Genomic DNA, 22,124 nt, shown 5'->3' on the forward strand with positions numbered 1-22,124 from the left:
ACCTACAGGGCCTCTTGTCCCCTTGCTTTGGATGACAGGAAGCTTCCATTTGGGCAGACTGACATTCCAGGCTGCTTACCTGCCAGCTGAGCTTCTGCCCCAAGGGCCAGCTGGCCCCTCTGTCTGTACACAGAAACCATGCAGCTTGCTTTGGGATACTAATGAGAGTCTCAGAGGGATTTGGGATCTTCTAGAAAAAGCACCTGGCAGGGCACCAAGAGCAGGGAATATGGAGCTGATGCTCTTCTAAGACTCAACCTGTTGCCAGCTCTTGTTTTTAGCATGCAGTCCCAAATCACTGCTTGGTTTCTGCAAGTCAGCAGTTGCTATAAGTGTTTCTTCAAGGTTGCCTTCAAGGGCGCCCAGAGACCAGAAGGGCAGCTGCTGCCCTCTCACCTGCAGCAGGCCTAGGGATTATCACCAGCACTTAGTTTCGGGGGCTCTGCTCTGAGATCTTCCCATCTTTCCTCATGCCTATTAAGGGCCAGCAACTGCCCTATGCTGGCCCACCAGAGAGAAGTGTAAATGCTAGAGAGAGCAGTGGGATGTTTTGCTTGAGAGCAGGGATTCTGGAGCTGCTCTGTGTCACCTCAGACAAGTTATTTAATGCTGCTGGGTGTCAGTCTGCTCATGTATATAATGGGGATAAAACCAGTAACCACCTCATAGGCTTGTCATAAGTGTTAGACAACCTAGCAAGTGTAAGGCACCTGCAACAGCTTGTGGCACATGATGAAGTTTTAGCCTATAGAGGTTCGTTAGGGCTGGAGGGTAGCTAAGGCACATGCTTAGTTTAGCATGTTCAAAACAAAAGTTCAGGTGGATAAGAAAGGGAAGAGGCAGTACTTAAGAGAGATTGGGGAGAAGAGATTGGGTGGGGGAGGCATCCAGGAGAAAATGGTCTGTGGTTGAGGAGGCAGGATAGTGGGGACCAGACACTCATTAACTAATGGCAGACTGAGGCTGCACACAGGTTTGGGATGCAAACCGTGAGGATCACTAGCTTTGAGGGAACAGCCTCACCTGCTGGGTACCTCTCAGCCGGCACTGCTGAGCTCAGCTGGCCTCTTCCAGTAGGTGTTCTTATCTCCTGATGGCAGATAGGGCTGCCGGGCTTGACCAGGTTAAAGTGTGTTTCTGGCACTCCTGCCTAACCTCAAAACCAGTGACCTCTATGCATTGGACCTTCACTTTTCTCACAGTTTGTGGCCTACCAGGTTTCATGTGGCAGGGGTTTCCAGCTCAGTCTCAGCCCCTGGGTTCTGGATAAATCTGAACACGAAGCAATTTAGAAAACACTTTGTGGTGAAGGTTCCAAGACATGGGGACATTTCCAAATGAGAACTCACAAGTCAAATACTCATTGATTTGCACAGCCCTCCTGAGATCGTTAAGCCAGATTACTTCCATCAGTATTAAGTCAGGATTGGAGGTTGAAGTCACCATTGCAGATATGTAAGTTAACTGTTTTAATAAATTGATAATCAATTGTTAAATTTCTTTGGTTTTTATTTAGAATTTTAGAAATAGAAATTGTGTTATGAATTAAAAAAAAAAGTAGTTTAGTACAAGATAGTGATATAGAAGTTTTTGGAGGAGGATCACAAGACACTGTTTGGGCTAGAAGTGTAGCTCAGTGGCAGAACATTTGCCTAGCATGTTCGAGGCCCTAGGTTTGATCCCTAGTACTGTTTAAAACAAAAAAGAAAGAAAGAAGCTGTTACAAAGGGCTGGTTCTAGGGAGTCTGGGATGAGTGAGGAACTGAGATTTTGTCTTATACTTTTGGACTCTTAGAATTTTTTTGGTTTTGGTGCGTGATAATTATACATAATAGTGGGATTTGTTATGCCATATTTATACCTGTACATAACATAATTTGATCAATCTCATTCCCCAGTTACCCTCCCTTTCCCTCTCCTCCTCCCTCCCCCTGATTCTCTTTGTCTACTCTACTGATCTCCCTTTTATTATTATTATTATTATTATTAGAATTTTCTAAGTATCTCTAAGTAGTACGCCTTAAAAAATTAAGGGCTATATTTGAAATTTCTTGAGAGTAAGAAACAAGTTTCATTCATATTTTCTTCTCTTCAGCCCCAACATCAGTGGCCTCCTGTGAAGGGAGTTAGCATATATATATATATATATATATATATATATTTTATATTTACTTTTTAGTTGTAGGTGGACACAATACATTTATTTTATTTACTTATACGTGGTGCTGGGAATCGGACCCAGGGCCTCACATGTGCTAGGCGAGCGCTCTACCACTGAGCCACAACCCCAGCCCAAGCACCTATATTTTGCATCCACTTCTTGCACTGGCCTGGCCTGGCTGGACCTCTGGCCTTCTGGGTGGTCATGACCTAGCATCTTCCCCCTTTTTCTTTACTCCTCTGCCAAGTGAGAGAACATCAGCCTGAATGACCTCTAAGGCCCCATCAGCTCTTAGTGAGCTTGGATTTTGAGAGGCAGATGCCTAGAAGAGGAGCAGTTTCTCCATGCTCAGCCCTCACTGGGTCTCAGGGGCCTGGCCGTCACAGTGTTCTTCTACTGTTTAGTTTATTTTTGGATCTTCCTGAAGCCATATCACCTTCTCTGCCAGCCACCCTGTAGAGTCAAACTTCCCCTCCTGGGTCAGGGACAGAGAATCCAAGGCTGCAACCCAGGCTGGGAAAGGGGTCAGCCCTGAACCCAGGATGCTGACTTCCTACTACCACCTGCTTTCTCCCAGCCTTTCTGTTGCTTCCTTTTCAGCTAGTCAGGAGTCCTGGGAGGTGGGAACATCTTGAACAATGACATCAGAGACATTGGGAGAAGGCATTTGGGTGACAGTGATCCTGGAAAAGGCTGTACCCCCAATACAAGGCCAGAAGCCGCTGGGAGATAAAGGATCACCAAGTCTCAGTCTTCTGGCCATCTGGTGTAGGCTTGTAGGGGGTAAAGTCACAACTGCTGGGCAAGTAAGCCCAAGGCTGGGGCTTGAGGCAATAAGGTAGGAGTAGTGGGGAACATAGCATGTTTTAGGTGCTCATGGGGTAGATTGTGCTGTTTATGTCTACTCTGAAGGTAACCAAGGGCTGGGAAACTTGCAGGTCAGGGACTCTGTGACTCTTGGTTCTGGGTGAGATCAGGTTCTCAGGTTTATTTAGGAAGGTGACTTAGTAGGCCCAGATGCCCAATACTGAGTAAACTACTTCTTAAACTGTACACAGTTGCTTCCAAAGAAGATAGAAATGGGGAGTATCCAGGATTCTAAGAAAGAGAGCTCTTCAACCTGCAGAGAGCTGTGTGGAGAAGAGTCCAACCCTGGGCAGTGAGTGTTCTTGGTCCCTTGGGTCCATTTACTCCTCATTTTATTTTGGTCTGACCCCAAATGAGTGATTAACAGCCCTCTAAGAGAGGCAGTGAGGTCAATGAGAAGGGGTGGGGGGTTGTTCCTAAACTCAAGCCAGAACCTGAATGCGGGTTTTGCTTTCTCATTTCAGTTTGTCTACTGACGGGTGCCATGAGATGCTTTTTGTCTTTCTGGGACACAAAGAGAGCTGTTCCTAAGGTCTTGTCTCAGTTGCTGTGCTCTTCTGAACTTGAAGGCCCTCAGCACTGAGCCAGGGAATGGAAGGAGAAGCAAGACTTTTTTTCCAGGAAGTGCTTTTGGAAGTAGTTCCTTTGACAACACACACTTCAGGGTCATTAATTTTTCTTGTATCCAGAGAGTGCTTGGTGTCCAGAATCTGTGGTTACCAGGGAGAGAGGCACAGAGAACCTGGCTCTGCTCCCAAGCGTGAAGGCTGCTAACCAGTCCTTGGGCAGGGACTAAAGGGAAAGTGGGAGAGAATTCTCAGAAGGCAGGGGACTTGAGGGCTGACATGGTCTCTGGGAGTACACTGGGAGCCAGACCAGAGACCTCTCTTGGGGGACCAGGTACCACAGAAGAAAGAAGAGGTCCTAGGACACCCAGCATGGGGGTTACCATGACAGGGGGAGGGCAGTCTGCCTCTAGCATAAGTGTTCCTTGGGGAATCACAAACTTTGAGAAATATTCTTGCCATGTTTTAGGAAGGGAGTCAGGAGACCGCCATATGTTCAATTCACCCATCACCATCAGGGTCTGCCTTGTGCCCAGCAAGCTATCAGGGGCAGATACTCTTGACAAGTCACACCACCAAGACCATGATTAGTGAAGCGATGGACAAAGAGCAAATCTGTGGGAAGTGAGAAGAGGTCAGGGTGATCCTCAAGAGGGGATGGGCTCGGGCAGAATTTGAATAGGTGGGATGACATGTCCTGACTGAACTTTCTCATCAACCAACCAAAGCGAATGGGGCACTAGTGTTTGAGGGCACAAGTGTGGGAGTCCCTGTGCTTGGAGCTGCCCCTCCCCCACAGTGCCTGCCTACATGGAGTACTCCTTTCTCAGCTCTGGAAGAGGAACTGTGACTGTCCCTGAAGCTCAGGTCTAGAGCATACCACCTTCTGCTTGCGCTTCAGAAAATATATCTTCTGAGGCCTGAGTTGTGGCTCAGTGGTAAAGCACTTGCCTAGTATGCATGAGACACTAGGTTCAATCCCTGGCATCACATAAAAATAAACAAAATAAAGCTATTGTGTCCATCTACAACTTAAAAAAAAAGAATATTTAAAAAAAAGGAATATTTCCTCCAACTCTGGCCCAGTTGTCCCCCAAACACCTCTTCCAGCTGGCCTCTTGGTCCTTGTCCCTGAATTGGGATGGCAGGAGGGAAAGATGTCCACCTTGGACAGGTGGCCTTGGGACTCACCTCTGTCTTCTATCAGCCCAACTCAGGGGTATTTCTGTTGCCAGCCAACCTAGATTCCTAGGTTCTGATGGGATAGGAGGCCAGAGTTAGACTTAGGAGCCTAGGAGCTCAGATTATCCAAGAAGGAGAATGAGGTGGGTCTCTTCTCTAGGGCAACAGAGGCAGCTGGCCATAGGATGGGGCAGTAGGAGGAAAGGGGTCCTCACTGTGGTCCTCAGTTCCAGATCCAACCACTTCACACGTTCCACCAGAGGCGGCCCTCCAGGCCATAACCCAGTCCGTCCCCAACTGTAGAAACCTTTTTCTTCCTGCCTGCTCCTTTCTTTTGGAACCTGGAAGGCCTGTTAGCTCCTGCTTCTCCTCTCCAGGCCTGGTCTCCCCTACTCCCTGCTGACTTCCTCACCCTGTGCTCCTATCTCTCCCCCCAGTCTGTTTCTTTCCCTTCAGGCTATGGGAGCCTGGTGTGGCTGCCCAGGGAAGATTGTATCTGACTGAATCAGGGCAGGCTGAGGGCATTGCTGGGTGAGCCGGGACCTCCTTCAGTTCTTGCTGTGGACCGGGTCTAAGCGACTGAGGTATCTGAGTTACTCTCGGTAGTTGACTGAAGAAGAGGGAGCTGGAGATCTTCTCAGTCAGCATGCAGCAGCAGGGAGCCTGTCTGGCGTGGACCTCTCCACTCCCTTGTCCCTTCCCTGTCCCCTCTCAGCACTCCTTCACTCTGGCTCAGTTGTCCCCCAAATAATGAGCAATTTGTGAATAATGAGCAATTCACAAAACCAAGTTCTGCCCTTGGAGCTTAACTCAGGTATGGGACTGCCCACAAAGTGTCTCTCTTCTCTCTACAGATGGGACCCAGGTGAGCCCGGGTGCCCACTGCCTCAGTCCTCCTGGCACAGGTAAGAGTCAGGCCTGAGGGACACTGTGGTGGGAGGTAGAAGTGGATGGAAGGGACATAAGAGGTGTGAGGACTCAGGGTTGGAAAAGCAGAGATCTGGCTGATGGGCCGGAGTTGGAAAGTTGGGGTTCCAGTGGAGGGGACAAAGTTGGGGTTCTAGCTGAAGGGGAGGAATGGAATCAGAGGCACCTCTGGGTCCAGGCTGCTTGCAGTGCTGGGAAGCACAACAGGAAAAGGAAAGACGGGATGCTCCTCTTGTCCTGGCTGGGTTTAGTGAAACAGGAAAGAAAGTAGGAAGCTAATATTTATTCTCAGACCCCTGCCCCACGTCAGGCACTGGGCGAGGTGTGTCCTTGTTTGTTGACTTGTTCAGTTCCCAGCTGACCCTGCAGGGAGGGCATGGTAGACCTTGAGGGGTGGGAAGATGCCCCAGGCTGCTCCAGTGGAACAGAAAAGACTCCTCTGCCTTGGTGAGAAGGTTCTCTTCCTTATCCTCCCTGCTGGCCCACACCTCCTCTGTTATTAGGCCACTCTGGGAAAAAAATCCAATGGACTTTCTGATGCTGCTTTGGTTTAGGACACGCCCACAGGGCTAGTTTGGGACTAGAGGTCTGAGGCTTTCTCTTCCTTAATGACACCTCAGAATGCACAGCCTGATGCCTAGTAATTTGGTATGGAAGGGAGAATGGAACTCAGGATCTTTGCTTCAGTCCCAGCTGTCCTAAAGCTTATAGGCTGGTTGGGGAGACAGACACAAATGAGAGAAAAAATAGTACAATGCAATATGTGACGAATATCCAATGAGAGGTGTCTGATTCATGAGTTCATCCATTCATTCCAAAATCTTTAATGAGCCCCATCACTGTGCCAGGGTACCTTCTGAAGCGTTTTAGGAGGGATACAGAGATTTATTCATTGATTCCATGTTTGTTGAATTTATCATTTGCCAGGTACTATTTTAGGCCTGGGAATAATGAGCAATTCACAAAACCAAGTTCTGCCCTTGGAGCTTAACTCAGGTATGGGACTGCCCACAAAGTGCCTATCATGCCAGGGAGCAGTGAACATAAAATCTGAGAGGGAGGGACTCTGGGCTCTGCACGAGGTCCAGGGAAGAGGAAAGACACTGGTTGGGCTTTAAGCAATGGGTAGGATTTGAAAAGGTAGAAGGTAGAAGTGTGAGGACAGCACTAGTAGGAGGACATTGTGAAAAAATTTAGAGGACATTCTGTATTGGGCTTGTTACAGGGTGGAAGCTGATAGCTGAGGAGGAGGGTTTGTGTTCAGATGTAGGAGACCAAGTTGAGAGAAGCCGAGTTAGGACCAGATTATCGAGTCTTCAAATACTAAATCACCCTGACAGGCTCTGCAGGACTCCAGGCAGAGCCCTTCCTAAATTCTCAGCAGCCTTCTGCTCATTAGGTGGTGGTTCTACTGAGAGTAAGGAATGGGGCAGACTGTTGGGGAACTGCTCCTAGCCTGTGTGTGGCTGAAGCAACTGTCCTTAGTTCTGGGTGACCAACCTTGGTTTCCCCTAAGCCCTGTATCATTAGGGGAGTCATCCCAGGAAGCCAGTAAACCAGAACCTCGGGGGACTGAGACCTTTCATAGAACAGGAATGTGTTGGCATTGGAGACCCAGACTCAACCAGAATGGAACTCTAGACTCCTAAATAGTCACATGAATGAGGAGTGAGGACACAGCTGCAGCAGGGGATTATCCTAGGGAAGGGGGAGCAGGAGGAGGTGGGACAAAGCTGTGCGTTGTCTACTGTGGCCACATCTGGATGCACACCCATCTCCTCAGGTTTCTTGATATCTGGAGAGTCGCGGTGTCTATCTATTTGCTTTGCCCCTCTTGAGTCTATGTCATAGTGTTGGAGTGATTTCCCTTAGTGACAACCTATTGTCAGCCTCTCTTCCTTTGTGCAGCAAAAAACCCCCTCCAAAGGAGGTGACTTCCTGGAAGTTGGTGGAAAATAGAGCATGGACTTCTGCAGGACTGGGAACCATGCTCACCGTGCTCCTAGCTGGGTGACCTTGGACAGGCCTTTTATGTTTGGGCCTCAGTTTCTTCATCTAGCATATCAGAATAGTAATAATGACCTCCCAGGACAGGTGGAGGTGATGAGATGACAGATTTTGCAGACTCTTGTGCACATGGTGCACTACAGATGTTAAGACCGAGATTAGTGGTTGTGTTGGTCCTAGAGGCTGCATTTCCTGCTTCCCTAACTGGTACTTTGCCAGGATGCTTTTCCAGTCCCCTCAGCCCCAGGCCCAGAGGACAGCTGTGGCTGCTCCATAAAGAGATGCCTAAAGGAGGCTCTCTGGGGAAGTTTCCCTCATGGTGTGTCCTGTAGTGGGAATGGCCTGCTCCCACCTCCTCCTGCTTTCCCTTCCCCAGGCTAATCCCCTGTTGCAGCTCCACCTCCCAGTATCTCAAAGTCTCTGGCTGCTCAGTGCAGCCTGGCCCAGCTGGCTGTGCTGGCATGGACCCTGGTCTGGTGGCTAACTATAAATAACCCCTGCACCCACGGGCTTGGCAGGGTGCTTCTGGCGTGGGTGCAGAGGACACTGGAGAAGAGGCAGCTGAGCCTGCTGTCCTCACCAGGCCAGGCCCAGAGCTGGCCTGGAGGGGCTGGGAGCAGCCTGTGTGAGCATGTGGGTTTGATGAGCTGAGCGAAGCTGCACTGGGAACAGTGTTCCACACTGGGAACAGGTCCAGGGTGGTCAACTAGGGCTGGCTACGGGCCCCAGCCATCACTTCTGAATCCCAGGACTCATGACAGAGTACAAGAGGTCACAATTTAGGGTCTGTTGTCTGATCTCTGCTGGTGAGCCTAACCCATTAGAGGGCAGCTGGGCAAACCTCCTCATTCCAGAGGGAAGGAAGGGAAGGAGAGGGTGGAGCCTAGAATGTACCGCTGCAGCAGTGATGCAGTGTGAGTAAATCCCCAGAGCCCTCAGCCCAGGCCTGGGGAGGAGTGGTCAGTGCAGTGGTAGAGGGGCTTTGTAATTTTATGACTGCTTTTCCTACAGGCAAAATAGAATTGATAGCACTTACTTGCAGGCCAGGATTAAGAAGAGAAAAGGCCCATTGGAGGTGTTTTGCTGTTGCTGAGTTTGCCTGTGCCCAAGTCCCTGGAGATCAGCTTTCCAGTGACCCTGCTCCTCTGTCCACAGGCTGCCCCACGCCCCGTGCAGACACGCCAAGCCCTCAGCTCCAGCCCATGGACCTGCGAGTGGGCCAGCGGCCCGCAGTGGAGCCCCAGCCAGAGCCCACACTGCTGGCCTTGCAGCATCCCCAGCGCCTTCATCGCCACCTCTTCCTAGCAGGCCTGCAGCAACAGCAGCAGCAGCAGCAGCAGCAACAGCAGCAGCAGCAGCAACAGCGCACAGCCGAGCCCATGAGGGTAAAGACGGAGCTCCCTGCACATGCCTTCCCTCCCTCTCTCCCTGCAGCCTCCTCCACCCCAGTCTCAGGCCTCCACTCCTGCTTCTTCTTGGGCTGCTGGCCCCACCCACAGCTCTCAATGGACCCACCGATGATGCCCGAATTGCAGGGGGCACAGCAGGAGCAAGAGTTGCGGCAGCTTCTCAATAAGGACAAGAGCAAGCGAAGTAAGGATGGGATCTCTGCCTGCCCCCACTTGGGTGTCCGTGATTGCCCTTGGGCCTGGGAAGCGTTAAATGGGAGGGTCATAGCTGCTGGGTCATTCTCTGCTTGCCTATAAATGGAGGTGGGTGTGGGGGTGTCTGCAGGCTTCATGGGAGAGGTGAGGCCTTAGGCTTGGCTCTTGCCTGAGGAGTCCCTGGGACACTGCGTACTGGAGATGTGGACAGGGCAATGGCAAAGAATGTTCTGGGAGGCCACTTGTTTCCCCTCTCCCAGCCCACTTCTGACCCTTTGCCCCACAGGTGCTGTAGCCAGCAGCGTGGTCAAGCAGAAATTGGCAGAAGTGATCCTGAAGAAACAGCAAGCAGCTCTGGAGAGAACAGTCCATCCCAACAACCCCAGCATTCCCTACAGGTAGCTCCCTGTCCCCACCGGTCCCTCGGGTTCCTCCCACATACGTTTTCCCCCACCCCCATATTACCCTGTCAGCCCCATTTCTTCCCCAGGGCCCATTGCCCTTCCTATACACATAATGCACCTCCAAACACACCTCAACCAATGTCTGCCTTCTCTCCATTCATTCTCTCTCCTTCTCTCACCTGAGACCCTTCCTGTACACATACTCATACTCCATCCTGGCTTTCTTTTGCACATGAGACTCTCTCTCTCTTTGTTTTCCCCTAAGCACAAAAATATCCTAGTTCCTAGAGCAGGTTTCTATTGCAGGGGACTAAGTCCCTAGTGGGCCTGTTACCAAGCACCCAGACTCTGGCTTCTGTGCCTAGATTGGAGGTCTGCATTATGGCTGCTGGGTAGCATGGGTAGCCCACTGCTGCCACCTGGAGATGGCTCCCATTCTTGCCTGGCCCTGTCATCTCTGCCTCCCTGGCAGGTCCCAGGGCCCACATTCAGGAAGGCGGCTGTGCAGTGTGAGGTCTCTGTGGGCCTTTGGGTGTCCGCCCCTCTGAAGCACCTTGGCACTCACTCCACAGAACCCTTGAACCATTGGATACAGAAGGAGCTGCCCGCTCCATGCTCAGCAGCTTTTTGCCTCCTGTTCCCAGCCTGCCCAGTGACCCCCCAGAACACTTCCCCCTGCGTAAGACAGGTGAGCTGGACAGACAGACAGGAACTCTTCAGATTAGGGTTAGGGGAAGGGCCTTGAATTTGGGTCAGTAGTGCAGAGCCAGGAGGGCTGGGAGTGCTGGGTTGGGCAGGAACAGCATGCTGTGGGGTTTTCTCTTACATAGCTGGAAGGGGAGGGACCTAAGGGCAGAGGAGAGAAGGGTGGCTGCCCTAGGGCTTGAGTAATGCTGGTACTCCCCGCCAGTCTCTGAGCCCAACCTGAAACTACGCTACAAACCTAAGAAGTCCTTGGAGCGGAGGAAGAACCCACTGCTTAGAAAAGAGAGTGCGCCGCCCAGTCTCCGGCGACGGCCGGCAGAGACCTTCGGAGGTGAGGGCCAGCAGAGGGGTGGGGTTGTCCTAGGCCCTAGTTGGTCTTGACCCTTTGGGTCCCCCCTACCCCTAGTAGACAGGGGTCTCCCTTTGGGGGCTACCAAGTGTGTTGTACTGTGTCCCACACACCCACTGTGAGGTGAGTTGGGGTTGATAGGCAGCTCCTGCAGGGCAAACTGACATTTGTCTGAAAAGGGAGCACCTTTCAAAAAAATTGCCCAAGATGCTATAGCCTAGCTGTGGCCCTCCATCTTCCTGCTCGTCAGGGAATAAGTCAGGAAGCAGAGGCAACCTGTTGGGGAAGGGGTGGTGCCTGGGAATCCTGCACCAGGGGACACTATGCCTTTGCATCTACCCTTTGGCCCTGATTACACCTCCCTTTCTTCCCAACCCTCAGACTCCTCCCCTAGTAGTAGCAGCACGCCTGCGTCAGGGTGCAGCTCCCCCAATGACAGCGAGCATGGCCCCAACCCTGTCCTGGGCTCGGAGGTAAGGCCTTGTGGGGACTGGGCTCCCTGGGGCACTTCTGAGGTTCAGCCTTTTTCCAGCAAGTGGCCCAATCTGGCCTGGGGCCACAGGGTCTGGGCAGCCCCCACCAGGGCCTCCTGGGTGTTCTGGGAAAGGCGTGCCAGGGGTAGAGGTCTGGGACCCGTGACCCGTCGCCCTGCTCCCCATGGCAGGCGCTCTTGGGCCAGAGGCTGCGGCTGCAGGAGACTTCTCTGGCCCCGTTCGCCTTGCCGACAGTGTCCTTGCTGCCCACAATCACGTTGGGGCTGCCCGCCCCTGCCAGGGTGAGTGGCTGGGCTCCCCTCCCCCACTCCAAGCTCATCCAGCCTCATTCACACCCTTGTCCTACTGTCTGACCCCATCACCTTCACAGTCCTCTGCTGGAATCTTCTCCCCATGACTTCTCCCTGCCTTTCCCCTAGGGTGATGGTGACCGCAGGACCCATCCAGCTCTGGGCCCTCGTCCAGTCCTGGGGAGCCCCCATGCTCCCCTCTTCCTGCCCCATGGTCTGGAGCCGGAGGCTGGGGGCACCTTGCCTTCTCGCCTGCAGCCTATTCTCCTTCTGGATCCCTCAGTCTCTCACACCCCTCTGCTGACTGGTGAGTCCTACGGCTTCTCCTGGGAAGGGGCTGGATCTTGCACCCTGCCAAGGGCCACGCTTGAGGAGGGAATCCATCCTTCCAGACTTAGTCCTGTGCGTCTCCCTGCCAAGCCCCTGCCCCCACCATGCCCTTGCTTCCTTCCCTGGCTCCCCATGGTTCCCTCCTTATGCCCCACCCCATTCTTTCCAGTGCCCGGGCTTGGGCCCTTGCCCTTCCATTTAGCCCAGTCCCTACTGACCACCGAGCGGCTCTCTGGGTCAGGCCTCCATTGGCCTCTGAGCTGGACCCGCTCAGAGCCCCTGCCCCCCAGTGCCACTGCTTCCCCACTGCTGGGCCCCCTGCAGACCCGCCCGGAGCGGCTCAAACCTCACATCCAGCTGATCAAGGTGAGAGGAACTGGGTAGAGGAGGGACTGAGGGGATGCTTAACTGGGATCCTGGGAAAGAAGAAGGGGGCTTATGGAGGGCAGGAACCTGGGAGGCAAAAGAGAAAATGACTACCAGAGTTCTAGCCAGATGAATGGCTGCCCTGCCCAGCTCACCACCTCCCACCTCACCCCCGTTGCTCCACCTGGCTTCTTAGCCAGCCATCTCACTTCCCCAGAGGCCAGCCAAGATGAGTGAGAAGCCCCGACTGCAACAGATACCCTCAGCTGAGGACCTAGAGACCGATGGCCGTGGAGTAGGGCAGGTGGCGGATGATGTCCTGGAACACAGGGAGTCAAGCCATGGGCAGCCTGAAGCCAGAGGCCCCGTTTCTCTCCCACAGCACCAGCAGGTATGGCTGTGCCCACGTTGCCCGTCAGAAAGTGTAGTCAGAAGGCCTAGAGCCTGGCCTAAGATGGGGAAGGGAGGTAGATAGGCAATCATGAAAGTCTGAAATCTAGGTCTTTGCAGGATTGTTTCCTTCTGAGGCCGTGAGGGAGAATCTGTTCTAGGACTTTCTCCTTGGCATACAGACAGTGGTCTTCTCCCTGTACACTGTCTTCCCCCAGTCTGTGTTCAGATTTTTTTCTTTTTATAAAGACAACAGTTCTATTGTATTAGGGCTCACCCTAATGACCTTATTTTAACTTGATTTTCTCTGCAAAGATCCTGCCTGTCTCTAAATAAGACTACTTTCTGAAGTCCTGGGAGTTAGGACTTCAGTGTATGAATTTGGTGGAGGACACAATTTCATGATAATACTTGATAATAGTCCATATATGTACAGTGCCTCTGCAAGTCCCTGTGTTCTAGCATAGCCCTTGTAGATGAGGAGATCCTGGTCAGAGTGAGCTGAAGTGCCCAGGGAGCTCTGGTGGAACAGGGTGGTCAATCTTGGGTGCAGGTCTTCAAGGGGCCTGTTGAGGGCAGGAGTCTCAGAGAGTCAAAGGCCAGAGCCTAGGTGGGAAGCAGGGCTAGATGCACCCTCTTCAGGAAAGGGGTGTTCCTAGAGGTTCCTAAGACTTTGGTTAGGAGAAGATGGAGCAGGTTCTGAGAAACTAGAGACTGAGCCCCCTGTTTTCCCTCAGATGTTGCTCTGGGAACAGCAGCGGCTGGCTGGGCGGCTTTCCCGGGGAAGCATCGGGGACTCTGTGCTGCTTCCTCTGGCCCAGGGCAGACACCGGCCCTTGTCCAGGACTCAGTCTTCCCCAGCTGCACCTGCCTCTCTACCGACCCCAGAGCCCACCTGCCAGGCCCGAGTCCTCACCAATCCAGAGGCACCCCCCAGGACCCTGCCCTTCACCACAGGTAAGCCAGGATGAGAGTGCGGGGCAGAAGGAAGGGCCTGGGAACACGAGTCCCTGTCTGTACATGATGGCACTTGGGACATTTTTAGAGACTTCAGAGTGCTTTCCTAGTCTTACTGGACCCCTACAGTATCCCATGAAGCATGTGGATAGATAAGTTATTGTTTTACACATGGACACCAAGACTCAGGGAACCTGTGACAAGCCTCTAATAATGTAACAAGCAGGCCAGTATAAGAATTTGAGTCCCCTGCCACCATGTCTACCCCCTTTCAAAAATGTTATTTATTACTGTTGTTTTGTTTCTAAAAAGCTCAAAAGCATTTTAGAAATTTTGAAAAATATAGAAAAGCATAATTATAAAATAAAAGTTCCTAAGTAGTGTCCCACCACCCAGAAGTCACTCATCTTAAATTCTGCTGTATGTCAGTACAGGCTATGTTCTAGCTAGATGCACTTGTGCAGATGCCATGAATACATGGACTAGATTTCGTACCCCGCTTTACTAAGTTAGTCAAATAATTAACCTTCAAAACTGAGATTCTTTTATTTCATCTCAGGGTTTTATTTTTATTTTATTTCTTATTGGTTGGATGTTTAGATTGTTATTCATTTTTCCTCATTTTAATTCTCTTACGCATAAGTCTTTACTCATCTTGGGATTATTTTCTGAGGGTCATTCTTAAGGAGTAGCATTCCTGGGTCAAACGGTCTGAGCATTTTGAAGGTTTGTGGTGTCCCAAGATATGCAGATACCCTGCCATAGAAGTGTACTCTACCAACCTCTAGAAGCTTCCCCTGGGACAGGCTGAAATAATTCTTTGGTCCCTGTGGAGTGGTTCCAGAAACCTACCTCGTACCCCACAAGAATACTAAAGTCCAAAGATGCTCCAGACCTTTATATAAAATGGTATAGGATTTTCATATGACCTGTGCACATCCTCACACTTACATTTCTTTTTTTTTCTTTTGTGTGTGGTGCTGTGGATTGAACCCCAGGGCCTCATGCATCCTGGGCAAGCGCTTTACCACTCAACTATATCCCCGGCTCTTCCCAATATACTTTAAATCATCTTTAGAGTATTTATAATGCCTACTGCAATGTAAATGCTGTGCAAATAGTTAGATAATTATATTGTTTAGGGAATAATGACAAAGAAGAAATGTCTGTACATGTTCAGTACCTAGGAATTTTTTTTTTTTTCTGAATACTTTGATTACCAGTTGGGAAAGCTGGCTGAGCTGGCTATAGTCACTCTCCAGAGCTGTGGTCATTGTATGACGTGGCCTTGTGTTATTGTGGAGTACCTAGCTCCCAGTTTGGGGTTTCCCTGGGAATTCTTTCTCCTTTTGCTCCCCCTTAGTGGCTTTTGGGTTCATGATACCCAGAGGGAAATGCCTGCTGTCAGGCTGGCTGTTTATTCCCCGAGCCCTTGAGGGCACGGTAGATGTGATGGGCCATGTGGGGAGGCAGCAGCCGTGTGGCAGCTCTGTTGGCTGGCCCTGTGTTGATTTGTCCATCAGGCTGTCCAGTTGCCCCTGCACTCGTGGAGTTGTGCATATGGAAGTGCAGGGTTAGGGCTCAGCAGCGGGGAAGGATGAGGAATGCTGGTCTGTATGGGTGTGTGGTGCCATGCCTGACTCTAGGTGGATCCATGTGGGCACCGGGTGATCTGTCAGTAGTTCACTGTCGGGGGGGGGGTTGGGGTGCTCTCTGGCATACCTGCCCTGAACCCTGCTCCCGACAGGGCTGGTCTATGACTCAGTCATGCTGAAGCATCAGTGCTCCTGTGGAGACAACAGCAGGCACCCTGAGCACGCTGGCCGCATCCAGAGCATCTGGTCCCGGCTACAGGAGCGAGGCCTCCGGAGCCAGTGTGAGGTAAGGAGGCTGGGTGGGGGTCTCAGAGCCCAAGGAGGTAAAGGTAAAGGGAGGGAAGAAAGGGTGAGAGATGAGAGAGGGCAGCCATGGAAGCGGAGGGGTAGGCAAAGGCTTAGGAGCTCTGTGGGCTCTTCCTCAGTGTCTCCGGGGCCGGAAGGCCTCCTTGGAGGAACTGCAGTCAGTCCACTCTGAGCGACATGTGCTCCTCTATGGCACCAACCCACTCAGCCGCCTCAAACTGGACAATGGGAAGCTGGAAGGTAGGAGATGGATGGTGCTTGGCCCCAGATCTCCCCGAGCACACCCACCTTACCCACTCCCATGCTCTTTTCTCCATCCTGCCGGGTCGGCCTCCTCCAGCCTCCTGGACATCCCCGTTTGAACTCACTGCTCCCATCCCTCCCATCCCAGCTACTCCTCTCCCTACCCGGCTTCTCTCCCTCAACACCTACCTGGCCTCTTCTGGGCCTCCCTGCTCCCAGCCACACCAGAGGCTGAAAGCATCTACACTCACATGGACTGGGCCTCTCCCCACAGGACTCCTGGCACAGCGGATGTTTGTGATGCTGCCCTGTGGTGGGGTTGGGGTAAGTGTGCCCAGAGGTCTCCAGTGGGCATTGCTTAGTGTTCTCGACTCTCCTCCCTTCAGTTTTCCCAGGCCCAGCCCCCACTGGCTGTTCTTGTGGTTCTGCCAGACCTGGTGGGCCAGGGACTTTCCCATGATGCCCCTCTGCTGGCTGGAATCTCCTTGTGGATGGGTGTATCCTGGGTCCATCAGTGTCCTTGATTGTGGAGTCCAGTGCCTCCACCTATTTAGAAGATGTTTGGTAGATATTAACTGAGGCCCAAAGAGCAAGGCCAAAATTGGGGCTTAAGATTGTCCCCTCTCATTAAGGCGCCAGTGGCTGGGCATGAGCCATTCCACGCCAGCCCCCAGGCTCCTTTGTCTGCCCTGCAGTGGGCCTGTCAGCAGTCACAGTGGCCTCAGGCTAGTCCCCATCCTTGGGCTGCCTAGTGTGGGGCTGAGGTGGTTCTCCCTGTGTCCTTGGAGATCCAGGAACTTCCCTAGCCGGGACACAGCCCCCCGACCCCCAGCTTTGCTTCTTCACTCCTCACCTGTCAAGGGCTTCCTGCCTGCTCTGGCAAGGCTCTCCCTGTGGTGGTAACAAGCATGGTGTGTGAAGGCAGGGGATGGAGGTCAAGTTCAGAGAAAATGGGAGCTGTAGTGGGGGGCTGTTTGGGAGCCAGTCAGTGCCCTGTTCACAACTCCCCATTTCTTGCCACTTTCTGGTTTTTCCAACTGTTGTTGCTTCTGTTTTCTCCTCCCTCCTCTCCCTCTCTGTCCTTCTCTCTCTCTCTCTCTCCAGCCTCTTGCGACTCTCTCTGCCTTCCTCGCCTCTCTTGGTCCGCCTCGCCCTCCCCATCTCCCCATCATGCCCCCCGGCCCCTCCCTAGCCTTGAGGCCCAGGGACTGGGTTTGGGGGGCCTCCCAGCCTGGGCTAGGGGCCCTGAGTGGAAGACAGTGGTGCAGACGGCCCCTCCAGCTCCGACCGTCCCGCAGGGCCTGAGCAGAGTCAGCTGGGGCTTAAAACCCCCTCCCGGCCCAAACCCCAATCCCGCCCAGGTAACGCCATGCCCCCTCCCCTGACCGGGGAGGCAGGCGTGATGCTGCCAGCAGAATGCTGGCCACAAATAGGCTGGTGCTGGGACTTATGCTGGGAAGGAGAAGCCCTGCTGGGATTGGGGGACACAGGAGGCCTTGCCTTTGGGCGGTGGGGCACTGGGGAGGCAGCGCCGTCTGCCCAGCTCCCTGCCCCTGGGGTCCTGGCCATGGGATGGGTACCACCCCACTGGGTGCTGGCTCCTGTGGGAAGCCTTGGATGATGCGGGCTCTGACTCTGGCCCCCACAGGTGGATACTGACACCATCTGGAACGAGCTGCATTCCTCCAATGCAGCCCGCTGGGCCTCTGGCAGCGTCACTGACCTCGCCTTCAAAGTGGCTTCCCGTGAGCTAAAGGTAGGAGATTTTGGTTGAAGGCAGGCAAACCGTGGAGGAGGCAGAGGATGGGGAAGCGGGATTCAGAGCCTGAATGCTTGACCTCTCATTCCTCTTGGATATTGCCACAAGGTTTGGGAGGCAAAATCGAGGGCTCTGAGGAGCAGGGTAAGATTTGAACCTGAGATTTGTGTTACTTGGGGAATCAAGCCACTCTGCCCCTGGACTCTGGTTTCTTAGAGACACAGGGTCCTGATCATCCAGGACCATTTAAGACCCACTGCATGGCTGTAGATAAATCATAGGCCATCTCTGGACCTCATGCATTAGCCTGTGGCTTTTATGTAGGGCCAAGGGGCTCTACAGCTGTTAATGTCATTCATGCTTGTTTGCTCTAAGCTGGGCACCTTCTAGGGATTTGTCCTGAGGTGTACATGCCTGCCATTTAGGACCTTATAGCCCAGTGTGTTCACAGTGTGCTCAGTGTCAGCTCTCCTTGGCCAAGCTTTGCGATTAGCACAGCTCTGATATTAAAATCCTGGCTCCACCATTTACAACCAGGCATCTTGGGACATGTTACTTAACTTACCTAAGTTCTGGATTCCTCCTCATCTGTGAACTGGAAATGGTGATGATGTTTATCCTGTGGCTCACATAGAAAGTGTTTAGCACAGGGCCAGGTGTGTAATTTTTACATAACACTCAGTAGCTGTCACTGCCAAGTGATTACCACCAGAACACAAGAGGGAAGGATTCTCTGTTCAAGTTCAGTCTAAAAGCAGTGGACACCCAGCATGGGGGCCAAGGCCTGGTCCACTTCAGCATCAGCCAGGACATTGTCAGACATGTTGGCAGCTGTTACACTGTGGCCAATTCTCAGAAGAGGAGACTGGGCCCTGGGGGAAGGTTCATGAAGATGCAGGTCAAGGACTGGCTGTTTGGTGACAAGCACTCTTTCCCTTTCCAGAATGGTTTTGCTGTGGTGCGGCCCCCAGGACACCATGCAGATCATTCCACAGCTATGTAAGGACTGGGAGAAGCCTGGGTGGGATGAGGTGGGGACAGGCCCTCAGAGCCTTCTCATAGGCTGGGCCACGCTAGTTGCTGGGGGATAGGGAACTGGAGAGATGCCAGCATGGGGAATGAATGGGCTGATAGGACCCGCTCTGCTTTTCACAGGGGCTTCTGCTTCTTCAACTCAGTGGCTATAGCCTGCCGGCAGCTGCAACAACAGGGCAAGGCCAGCAAGATTCTCATTGTAGACTGGGTAGGTCCTGGCTCCTTGCACCTTTAGATTCAAAGGCTCACTGAAGGAGTCCTGAGCCTGACATGAGAGATGTGGCTGCTTGCCTTGGTCCTGCATTAAGCCTCCTTGAGCCTCAGTTTTCTCTTGTGCAAAGTTTGGGTAAAGATAGATAGCACCATATCACAGAGCTGTTGGAAGGCCCAGAGGAGACAGTGTTGGGATTCTCATACACACACCCACGGTGGGTAGGAGCTCCATTTGAGTGTTGTCTTTTGGTCTCTGTTGGCTTCTTTTGGCAGATCTAGTGATTTCTGCATTTTCCCTATGTGTAGTGACAATAACAATCACATCAGAGAACAACATTATATCACTAATCCCATCCAGACACTGGTTTTATATCTGATCTTGACCATAACCCATTTCACAGATGAGGAAAGTGAGCACAGAGAGATGAAGTAACTTGCACACTTACTCACCTCATGATATGTGAGGCTAGGATTTGAACCCAGGCCTATTAGCTCTAGAGTACATGCATTTAACAACTAAGGTACATTTCTTCTGCACCGACAGCCGTGAAAGTAGAAGTTGAGAACAGTAGAGGAACTTTGCACACTTGACCCCATGCATGGTTCCGTGAGTCAAGTGCAGGACCCAGTTCTTCTTAGGAGGGATGGGACTGGGTTCATGTACCTGACCCTCTGTCACTGAGCTTGGTTTCTGATCACACACTTGGACAAGATGCAGTAGGACTATGAGCATGATTCTGTACTTTTTCCTTACCTGATACTGGTTCACCCCCACACACTCCTCTCTCCTGTGGTCTGGCCTACCCTAGCTAGCTATCTTGATATCTAGATATCTAGATCGATTGATAGAAAGGCAGATAGGTAGAGAGAAATGATTTATATATTACTCATATATATGTATACATAGAGAACGTCTTTCCACATGGAGAGATAAGGTTCCATAGAGTAATTGGGGCCACTCAACCATGTAGCTCTAGGAACCCTAGTTTCTTAACCCCCGGTCTAGGGTCCTGACCTTCAGAATGGTCACCAACCTTGAAATCCTTCCAACACATCCTGGCCTCCATTTCTCTGCTTTTGGACCTTCCCTAATCTCCACCACCCTGCACAGGATGTTCACCATGGCAATGGCACCCAGAAAACCTTCTATCAGGATCCCAGTGTACTCTACATCTCCTTGCATCGACACGATGACGGCAACTTCTTCCCAGGCAGTGGGGCTGTAGAAGAGGTAAACACACATCAGGACTCTCCTCCTGCCCTTGCCCTGTCCCTGCCATGGGAGCTATGTGATCCTGGGCAGATTGCTTAACCTCTCCATTCCTCAGTTTCCCCATCTGGAAGTGAAGAGTCTTGACAAGCTCTTCCTGCAGCACCAGCATCCTGAGATTCCTCTTCTGGGCCTCTGCTCTCCTCATGTCTCTCTTGTCCTGTTTCCCAGGTCGGGGCTGGCAGTGGTGAGGGCTTCAATGTCAACGTGGCCTGGGCTGGAGGCCTGGAACCCCCCATAGGGGATCCTGAGTACCTGGCTGCCTTCAGGTAAAAATACTCTGGGAACCCAGAGGAGGCCCAGCTCAGCAAGGCCACCCTGCCCTGCCCCTTCTTCTCCAGCACCAGGTTGGAGGTGATCAGCTGGCATGTCTGCCTGTCCTTACTCCGTTACTAGATGCTGTAGGCTAGCCCTAATGGGAAGATGAGATGCACACAATGAGAAAGTCTAAGAGTACTTAAAAAAGTCACACACTACCAAGAGCCAGTGTTGAGCTGAGTGTCAGGAGATGGTCAGAGTGTAGGGAGCAGAGACATCATATTCAAAGAAGGCTGCCTGGAGGAGGTGGGCATTGAGCAAGAGAGGAGAAAAACTATGGAAAAAAGAGAAAGGAGATGTTGGCCATATTGAAGGAGCTACTTCAAAAAACTAGATAGAAGAGCTTCAGGCTCTGTCAGGAGCCCTTACCTCTTTCACTCTGGGCCCCTGTACTTCCTTCAGGGAAAGGGATCTGGGAAGTAGATCTCCAGACATTTTAGAGATATTCTCCATGAGAGCTAATTCCATAGGAGCCCTGGGTGGACTTCCTGGCATCTGTGCCCAGGGCTTTTTAAAGAATGGACCAAAATGGACCCCAGAGTTGCATCAGGGCTAGAGGGGTATAGCTGTTGGGAGTCTTCCAGGAGAAAGGATACAGGGAATTTGGTGGCCCAGTACCTGAGGGTCTAGTTGCCCAGGTCAGCTCTCCAGTGGCAAGTAGTGGGGTGTTGATCATTTTCAGTGCCCAAGGCTTAGTGACCAGAGTCCTGCTCAGTTGGCTGTGAGATTGTCCCTTCCCTGTGGCCCTGCCCATTGCCCTCTAAAGGTTCTCTCTCTCTCTCTCTCTCTCTCTCTCTCTCTCTCTCTCTCTCTCTCTCACACACACACACACACACACACACACACACACACTATGCTTTTTTCCCATCTGGTGCCCATCCTTGGTCCCTTTCTGCCTCTTGCTAGCTAACTTCCCTGTGTGACTGAGTTCTCAGGCTGTGTATAACAGGGACATGGTGGCCAGCCAAGATCAAGGAAATCAGAGGGATCTGTTAAATCCTGCTAGGAGATTGAGTGTCTTGGAATCCTGAAAGCAGGATGCCCCCAGCACAGTTGGCAGGAGAGGGCTGGCATAGGCAGGGCCTCGGCCTTGGCCCTGGCTTTTCTGTGCTGTGTGCCAGGCCCCTCTTCTCCTTGCAACCTCACAGGATAGTCGTGATGCCCATCGCCCGTGAGTTCTCTCCAGACCTGGTCCTGGTGTCTGCTGGGTTTGATGCTGCTGAGGGTCACCCAGCTCCACTGGGTGGCTATCATGTTTCTGCCAAATGTAAGGGGGCCCCAGCCAGCAGGGTGTGTAGGGAATGAGAACCAGGCTGTATGGGATGGAGAGGGTGGGGGGGGATGCACTGCCCACATCTAAAGGGGAAGGTGGCAGTGGCCAGCCCAGGGCTGAGTGTAAAGACTGGAGTATGGTAGCTGGCCCTGGAATTCACTGGGATCTCCCAGCCTAGCACAGCCCAGATCCCTTCTCAGGACCAGGTCAGTTTATCATGGAGGCCTTGACCCTGGAGACTTACATCTAACAGATGGAAATTCAGCCAAAGAACTCCCCGCCCCAACTCTGGTTTCCAAGCAGGGCTGGCAGTTCCTCTAGAGGGAGGATGGGGAGGAGCAGTGTCCTGAGAACAGAGGGTACCCATGCAGCCTGATGGGTCATGGGCCCTGGGGACAGAGAAGAGGTGGTGTGGCTCAATGAAAAAGGCTCAGGCTGGAGTTGATTCCCCAGGTTCGAGCCCTAGCCCTGTGACTTACTGCCATGGGGTTTTGTGCAAGTCTCTTAATTGCT

At 52.2% G+C, this 22,124-nt stretch overlaps 1 protein-coding gene across 12 annotated transcripts in view; it reads left to right on the forward strand.

The window, feature by feature from the left end:
* Nucleotides 1-22,124, forward strand: part of Hdac7 (histone deacetylase 7) — a 36,891-nt gene that overhangs the window by 11,462 nt on the left and 3,305 nt on the right. For 2 of the 12 annotated variants that reach the window (XM_026400629.2, XM_026400632.2), the window contains 20 exons: nucleotides 5,631-5,681; nucleotides 8,866-9,303; nucleotides 9,601-9,712; nucleotides 10,291-10,406; nucleotides 10,629-10,754; nucleotides 11,154-11,245; nucleotides 11,437-11,547; nucleotides 11,686-11,863; nucleotides 12,056-12,252; nucleotides 12,449-12,643; nucleotides 13,380-13,599; nucleotides 15,347-15,480; nucleotides 15,620-15,740; nucleotides 16,018-16,067; nucleotides 17,392-17,499; nucleotides 18,446-18,501; nucleotides 18,658-18,745; nucleotides 19,862-19,981; nucleotides 20,192-20,289; nucleotides 21,487-21,605. In XM_026400629.2, the coding sequence (XP_026256414.2) occupies nucleotides 5,631-5,681; nucleotides 8,866-9,303; nucleotides 9,601-9,712; nucleotides 10,291-10,406; nucleotides 10,629-10,754; nucleotides 11,154-11,245; nucleotides 11,437-11,547; nucleotides 11,686-11,863; nucleotides 12,056-12,252; nucleotides 12,449-12,643; nucleotides 13,380-13,599; nucleotides 15,347-15,480; nucleotides 15,620-15,740; nucleotides 16,018-16,067; nucleotides 17,392-17,499; nucleotides 18,446-18,501; nucleotides 18,658-18,745; nucleotides 19,862-19,981; nucleotides 20,192-20,289; nucleotides 21,487-21,605 (2,730 nt within the window). Of the gene's footprint in view, nucleotides 1-3,219; nucleotides 3,321-5,630; nucleotides 5,682-8,865; nucleotides 9,304-9,600; nucleotides 9,713-10,290; nucleotides 10,407-10,628; nucleotides 10,755-11,153; nucleotides 11,246-11,436; nucleotides 11,548-11,685; nucleotides 11,864-12,055; nucleotides 12,253-12,448; nucleotides 12,644-13,379; nucleotides 13,600-15,346; nucleotides 15,481-15,619; nucleotides 15,741-16,017; nucleotides 16,068-17,391; nucleotides 17,500-18,445; nucleotides 18,502-18,657; nucleotides 18,746-19,861; nucleotides 19,982-20,191; nucleotides 20,290-21,486; nucleotides 21,606-22,124 lie in introns of all 12 variants that reach the window. The other 10 variants (XM_026400634.2, XM_077798290.1, XM_077798292.1 and 7 more) reach the window with 10 other exon arrangements.

Source organism: Urocitellus parryii, chromosome 5 (assembly GCF_045843805.1).
Source record: "Urocitellus parryii isolate mUroPar1 chromosome 5, mUroPar1.hap1, whole genome shotgun sequence".
Classification (NCBI taxonomy): Eukaryota; Metazoa; Chordata; class Mammalia; order Rodentia; family Sciuridae; genus Urocitellus; species Urocitellus parryii.